Here is an 8027-nt window from a genome sequence, read left to right on the forward strand (position 1 = left end):
GCTGGGTGAGAGTTAAAAGCGACAAACACAAGGCTATGTGTTGTGTTTGTAACAAAGTGATCGACATTGACGGCATGGGAGAAAGCACTTTGAAGTTTCACATGAAAGGCAAGAAACATAAGCGGAACACGAGTGCAACTTCAAGCCCAACCCTGACGATGTCTTTACTTTTACACAAAAAAGTTACTTGAGTTGTGACCAAAGGTCAGAATCTAGTTCTACTTGTGCATAAGCAAGTAATGATGAATTTTCTGTTCCCCCACCTTCCCTGGCAGCAGATTGTCAATCAACAGTCAAGCTTACAGAGGGATGTCAAGGAAGTGACATTTTGGCAAATGTTTGGGAAAGACATGGTGTGCTATCTCCTGAAACTCTGTGGACACTGCAAAAGATATCAGCTCATTATTCCTACAAGACAAACAAGAAAGTGGGAAAAGTTTTTCAAGCCATGTTTCCAGATAGTGCGATTACATCAAAGTTTGCCTGTGAGGAAAAGAAAACTGCCTATCTTTATTAGCTTAGCTTGGCAAAGCACTTTAAAGAATCATTGATGGATGAAATCAAAAGTCCTTTCATGATTCTATTTCCTAAAAGTTTAAATAACAAGACCCAGCACAAACAAAAGGATATCCAAGTGTGGTTCTGGGCTTGAAATCAAGTCAACATGTCACCTTGGGTCACAGTTCATGGGTAAGCATCATTTTTGCATCCTACTGAACAAGATTTATTTTAAAATGTAGTTTTGTAGTGCTGAACAATTTTTAACAGTTCTAGTCTGGTTCTACTGCGGGATATGGAAATGATTTAATGTACAGTATGTAATGAATAATATGACTATCATTTATTGCAAAGATTTAGCTTTAGAAGAAAGGTGTTCTTATTAGTTGAGGAAAACTTTTTTAATTACTGTGACTGCTATATGTTCTGCTGCTTTATGTCTCTTTTAGGCTGACATTGACATTATGTTTATGACTATTTATGTTTGTACGCCAGTACTGGTCTGCAGTACTAGGACTCAGCATGCGTTTTATCTGTTGTTTGTAGCATGGCGTCCACCATATTGTTACTGTTACTCGGCTGTTAGTTTTATCCCAGTTTGATTAAAAGCCTTACACGAGCCGGTCGTGCCTTGGTTCTTGCCTTATCTTCTTAACTGGCATGGTGGCAGCGTTCGGTTCAACCCAAGCTGCATTTTCGCCGTAGAAAGCCTCTTTTCTGCCTCGACCACGTGAGCCAAAACAGTGCATCCTTCGCTGTGACAACATGTCCGGAGTTCTACACCATGTGTTATGGCGTCTACTCACCGCACACCAAAGCAGTGGTGCCTCTCCAAGGTGGAAACAATCGATAGCTTTGAAAACTGGAAGCAAAATCTACTGTACACACTATCCTTAGACAGCAACTTCGCCCCCTTCCTTGCGGATGGTTTTACATGGTTGAAAAAGACCAAAGCGCAACCACTTCGAGGACTCGAAAACGATGGCGAAACTGTACCACTCTCTCGACGCTTAACCGCTCGTCAAAAAACCAACTTCCTCGAGCTGATGCTGGGACAAATCGCCAATTACTGCCCTATTATTTCGCGTAGCACGCTGGTAAAAAACTCAACCTCTCTTGAGTTCATCTGGCAAGCTATTCGACAACACTTTGGATTCCAGGTCACCGGCGCACAACTTATCAACTTTTCTGACATACACCTTGCGGCAGATGAGCGCCCTGAGGACCTGTACCAACGCCTCATGGCCTTTGTGGAGGATTCCTTGCTGCGTGCAAATGGCCTAACCCACCATGGTGAACATGTTTCAGAGGATGAGGAACTTACTCCCACTCTCGAAAACTTCGTCGTCCTTACCTGGCTACGACTCATTCACCCCAGCCTTCCTCGATTGGTCAAGCAGCGCTACGGCATGGAGTTGAGATCTCGCACCGTCGCCTCAATTAAGCCAGAAATCTCACAAGCCCTTACCTCTCTCCTTGAGGAAATCCGCACCTGCGATGACGCTAGGATCGTGCGTGCAGCTGTAGCTGACGATTTTTGCAGCCCCCGTCCGGGTGGCAGGAGTAACTCTAAGTTCCGCACCAGACAACCTCGTCAGGACAAGGTCTGCCCCTTATGCAAGCAAGCCAGTCGCTCTAACACAAACCACTTCCTCAGTCAGTGTACCTTCCTCCCTGACAATGACAGGCGCTTCATGGTAAAAGCGAGGCAGATCGTTGGCATCCTCGACAACGAACCAGACACGGACTGCGACCTCGACCCTGATCCTCCAGTTCCTGATCCCACTTTGCCTACCCCAGATATCGTAGCCTACCGTGTACAGACCCGTCAATCTCCTTATATGGATGTCTTTCATGCTTACTGTGTTGTCCGCGTCACCATTGACAGCGGCGCCACTGGAAATATGATCCGTCACTCTACCGCAAAACACCTCGGATGTCCTGTAATATCAAGTGCCCAGTCCGTCTAGCAGGCTGATGGCTCTTCTCAACTTCGGGTGGTCGGTGAGATACGAACAACCTTCACCCGCGACAACACAGACTTTACGTTCGAAGGTCTTGTCGTAGAGGATCTTGATGTTGAAGTACTCGCCGGGACCCCCTTTATGGAGGGAAATGATGTTGCTGTGCGTCTCGCTAAGAGAGAGGTGCTCCTTGGCAATGGGTCTGTCTACACGTATGGGTCCCAGTCTCCACCCAGCCCCCTGCCAACTGTTCGTAGGGCTTTTGTTCTCCGTGCTCCTACTCCTTCCAAGACTGTTTGGCCCAGAGAATTCTTGGAAGTACAGCTGCCAGACGATGGTCCTCCTGATTCAGAGTATGCACTTGACCCTCGTACTGATGCACCAAGTTCACATAAACTCAAGCCATCCCAGTTGTGGCCGCAGCCTAGTGTTGTTTCAAGTGTTGCGCAGGCCATACGCATACCAAACCTGTCAACCAAGCCTTGCACACTTAAGCGTCACGAACACTTCTGCCAAGTCACTCCTGTCTTCGAACCAAAAGAGGATCCAGGCCCGTCTCCTGCTCAGCATCCGTTACCACCCTCTAATTCCAGTCACTCCGCATCCGTTCAGGTAGACCCGGACAGCATCCTACCTCAGGCCATCAGGGCCAATTTCCAATCCCTGCTTAGAGAGTATGACTCTGTATTTGACCCCCAGTTCCCTGGTTACAATGGATTCGCAGGCCCTTACCAAGCACAGGTCAACATGGGCCCTGTTGAGCCACCACAGCGGAAAGGTCGCCTCCCCCAATATGCACGAGATAAACTCGTCGAGCTCCATGAGAAGTTTGACCACCTAGAGCAACTCGGAGTCTTCCGTCGCCCCGAAGATGTTGGTATCACTGTTGAATACCTAAATCCTTCTTTCCTGGTAAAGAAGCCCAATGGCGGCTCTCGTCTCGTCACTGCTTTCGCTGACGTAGGCAGATACAGTAAGCCTCAACCATCTTTGCTGCCTGATGTTGACTCCACCCTACAACTCATCACCCAGTGGTCACAAATCATTGTCACCGACCTAACAAGTGCCTTTTATCAAATCCCTTTGGCCAACGAGTCCATGAAGTACTGCGGCGTTGCCACTCCTTTTAAAGGAGTACGAGTCTACGTTCATTCCGCTATGGGCATGCCCGGTTCGGAAACCGCCCTGGAAGAGGTTATGTCCCGCGTCCTAGGCCCCTTACTACAAGATGGATCCGTGGCCAAAATTGCGGATGATCTGTACTGTGGTGGCAACACACCCCAAGAGCTATTATGCAACTGGAAGAAGGTCCTACAAGCCCTACACAAGTGTAACCTGCGTTTGTCTGCCCACAAGACCATCATCAGTCCCAAGAGCACCACTATTCTTGGCTGGATCTGGACTGTTGGCTCTCTCTCCACCAGTCCCCACCGCCTAAACACCCTCACCACGTACCCTGAGCCAAGCACTGTTGGTCGATTGAGATCCTTTATTGGGGCATACAAGGTCCTCTCCCGCGTCATCCCAAGGTGCTCGCGTTACCTCACTCCCTTGGATGCTGTAACGGCCGGTCTTCCTTCCCAGGAATCCATAAACTGGACCGATGATCTAAGAGGTGCATTCCGTAGTGCTCAGAATGCCCTTTCATCTGCGCTCACAATCAAGTTACCCAGACCTGAGGAGCAGCTATGGATTGTAACTGACGGAGCTGTCTGGGACCCAGGGATAGGTGCTACCCTCTACGTGACGTGCAGAGACAAGTTACATGTCTCCGGTTTCTTCAGCGCTAAGTTGCGGGGGTCCCAGACAACGTGGCTTCCATGCGAGGTAGAAGCCCTCTCCATTGCAGCTGCTACTAAGCACTTCAGCCCGTATATTATTCAGTTGTCCAAGAAGGCCTGCATCCTTACTGACAGTAAGCCCTGCGTCCAAGCGTACAAGAAGCTCTGCCGTGGGGAGTTCTCTGGCAGCCCTCGTGTATCCACTTTCTTATCTGTCGTAAGCCGCTACCAGGCTTCTGTAAGGCACGTCTCAGGCGCTGATATCCTCCCTTCAGACTTTGCAAGCCGAAACGCCGCCCCCTGTGAAAACGAGACCTGTCAGGTGTGTTCTTTCATCACTCAAACTAGCGACTCTGTTGTCCGAGCCGTGTCTGTTCAAGATATCCTCCAAGGGAGCGTCCGCCTTCCCTTCAGCAGCCGGCCCGCCTGGTTCGCTGTTCAGTCTGAATGCCCAGACCTGCGCCGGACACACGCTCACCTTGTCCAGGGTACGAGACCTTTCAAGAAACTGACTAACATCAAGGACGTCAAACGGTATTTACAAGTTGCGTCAATTGCAAATGATGGCCTCCTTGTTGTGCAGCGTCATGAACCGTTGTCACCGTCCAGGGAGTGCATTATCGTCCCCCGCCAAGCCTTGGATGGCCTTTTGACCGCTCTTCACATTCAGCTTAGCCACCCGTCCTGCCACCAGTTGAAGATGGTCGTCAAACACTATCTTTTTGCCCTCGATCTGGACAAGGCAGTCTCTGGTGTCTCTGCTGGATGCCACTCCTATGCGGCACTCCGAAACTCTCCAACCACACGTATTGACCAGTCCACCACGCCACCACCTGACGCTATTGGTCGGTCCTTCGCAGCAGACGTCATCAAGTGCTCTCGCCAGCTTATCTTTGTCCTCCGCGAGACTGTGACCTCTTACTCTTCCAGTTTATTGCTTGAAGATGAGCGGCACCAAACGTTACGCAATGCCATCATCAAACTCTGCTTGGAAATGCGCCCTATGGATGGTCCACCCGCTGTGATCCATACTGACCCTGCACCTGGCTTTAAGGCGCTAGTCAACGACCCACTCTTAGAGAAGCACAGAATTACAATTGAGCTTGGCCAGGCCAAAAATCCCAACAAGAACCCCATAGCTGAGAGAGCTGTCCAGGAGTTGGAAACAGAACTATTAGGTCAGGAGCCTCTTGGTGGTGCTGTCTCTCCCCTCACTCTCGCCATAGCGACCTCTGCCTTGAACTCTCGTATCCGTTCACGTGGCCTATCCTCACGAGAAATGTGGACACAGCGGGACCAGTTTTCAAACAAGCAGTTACCCCTTGCTGACGACCATTTAATTACCCTCCACCACAAGCAGCACCTCTCCAACCACCCCCACAGTGAGCGCTTTAAGGCCCCTGTGCAGCAAAGGCACCCTACTCCCCAGATTGATGTTGGTGACCTAGTGTATCTCCATTCCGACCTGAACAAGTCTCGAGCCCACGGCCGCTACCTTGTTGTAGCCATAGAACCACCATTCTGTGACATCAAAAAGTTCATTGGATCCCAATTACGCAGCTCATCATACCATGTCAAACTATCAGAGTGCTTCAAGGTCTCATCTGACTTGGCCGACCCCTTACGTGTTCCCCACACACGTCGCATTAACGACTCAGACGAACCTGGTACCACATCGTGCCCTCCACCCTCTCTACCTGACATCCCTGATGCCATCTCTTCTTCAGCGCATCAGCTATCTGACGGCTCTCACTGTGTTACACCACAAGCCTGTGCCTTTCCTGTTGACCATACCATGGTTGACGCAGCTACACAGCCGTCATGCCTTGATGACACCCCATTAGAAAACGCAGTCATGTCAGCAGACCCTCCCACTCCTGACCTACGGAGATCCTCACGTGTCCGCCGTCCTCCTACGCGTTTTGTAGATTATGTCACTGAACTCTGACTTTCCCTTGCATATAAGTTAGCGTCAAGTACATTCCACTATGTTCTCAGTTCCTGTTATGTGGCATGCTATGCCCCTTTTTACTTTATGTATTTACTGCGTTGAAAAGACTTATGAAACAAGAAGAAAGAAGTCACGCCAGTACCGGTCAGCGGTACTAGGACTCAGCATGCGTTTTATCTGTTGTTCGTAGTGTGGCGTCCACCATATTGTTACTGTTACTCGGCTGTTAGTTTTATCCCAGTTTGATTAAAAGCCTTACACGAGCCGGTCGTGCCTTGGTTCTTGCCTTATCTTCTTAACTGGCGGTAGGTCATCCTAGAGCAGAAGATATGGTACACCACTTTAACACTGGTGTGATTAACAGTGGCCTGAGCGTTAAGAATGTGGTTCAAATCAGTATGGCCAGGCCAAATGTCAATTGGAAATTCTATGACAAGATGAAGGTGAATTTGTTAGAAGAATTTCACACAGCTCCAATCAACATTGGAGTCCTTGAAAAGTCCTTGGATTTTGTTTGTCTGAAGTACTACAAACCATGATGTGAGCCAGCCATCTTCAATGCTCAGAGATTAAACCTTGTTAGGAGCAGCTTCCCCTAAATATCAACTAGACCTGGAAATAGCCAAAAAATGAAATTTCTTGAAACTCGCAAAGAATAAAGCCCCACAGGCACTGGTTACAAAAATTCAGAGACTCATAAAATGAAAAGTGAAAATCATAGTTACAAACTGATTGCATATCAGATTTGTATTAGAGCTATATAGATTGCAAATTGATCAGAAATAGAATTTCTGGAATTTTGTAAGTTACTGATGCAAGAGAGCTAAACAAGGTCTACATTTAGCCTATTTTCAAATGCTCAGGCATTCTGGTACACAGCTTTTCCCAAAACAACTACAATCCCGGACAAAAAAGTTGGGACACCAAGCAAATTCCCCCCTCCCCCCACTTACAATGTAGATAATCAGGTTATTTTTTCCCTTTTTTGCTTAACAAACATGTCTTCTGTGTGTTCAGAATTGAGAAGGAAGTGAGTAATCTACTTCAAAGAAACAAGTGTTAGATACATTTGCAAAAAACTTTGTTAACAGTACTGCAAATAGTCCAAGACATTTCACATGCTCTTACATCTCTTCACGATCAAGATGTTCCTCACAGGGACCATAAACCTGGAAATGTACTTGTAAATAACATGCATTATGGCAGGGTGGAAAACCATGAGCAAGTGTTAAATGCAAAACAAGTCAACAGCCGGCGCCTATGTCTAAATTTCATCGCAATACACCAGCTATGTCTGCTTGTGCTATTGATGAATGAATATGTGATCAAGGACAAAACGATTTTAGTGAAAGAGGAGTTTGATTTGTTAGCTGGTGCTGATGAACAGTCAATTCACTAAGCATTGAATGAACTATTTTAAGTCAAATTTCCACTGATATCAAGAAAAGAGAAAAAAGACCTGTAGTGAAAGAAAATGATACATGGGACTATGCTTGTGTGAAGTATCTTTGTGGTGCTGGTAGGCTTTATCTTAGTTTGAATATCAGCAAGGATGTGATTGGAGGTACTTCTGATGAGTGACAGTACCTTGCAGACCAAGTTGTCAACCACTAAAGACAGGCCCATTTGTTCAGTATGCACACCACCACCCATTGTTGCAGATAATAAAGTATTATCAACATCATCAGGTGTGCGTTGTATGGATGGAGAGATTTCCTATTAGACTGTTTTATTTCTTGACACGAAACTAAGTGATATTAGAGATGCCCTCATCTAATGTGGTTCACTTGAATTGGCAGCTGAGAAAATATGTGTTCAAGCAGCTACATGTAA

The 8027-nt window shown here is 47.3% G+C and overlaps 1 protein-coding gene across 1 annotated transcript; it reads left to right on the forward strand.

Annotated features, from left to right (window-relative positions):
• The first annotated feature begins 1289 nt into the window (after positions 1-1289).
• Positions 1290-2468, forward strand: LOC149099909 (uncharacterized). Its single transcript, XM_089276932.1, has one exon. It carries the CDS (start codon positions 1290-1292, stop codon positions 2466-2468), a length of 1179 nt encoding a protein of 392 aa, XP_089133058.1.
• The last annotated feature ends 5559 nt before the right edge of the window (positions 2469-8027 follow it).

Source organism: Orbicella faveolata, unplaced genomic scaffold (genome assembly GCF_042242905.1).
Source record: "Orbicella faveolata isolate gen_17 unplaced genomic scaffold, um_ofav_v1 contig_46, whole genome shotgun sequence".
Taxonomy (NCBI): Eukaryota; Metazoa; Cnidaria; class Anthozoa; order Scleractinia; family Merulinidae; genus Orbicella; species Orbicella faveolata.

What these genes read in the sequence shown, in the direction of transcription:
- LOC149099909 (XM_089276932.1), top strand. Translation starts at nt 1,290, where the DNA reads ATGGCGTCTACTCACCGCACACCAAAGCAGTGGTGCCTCTCCAAGGTG.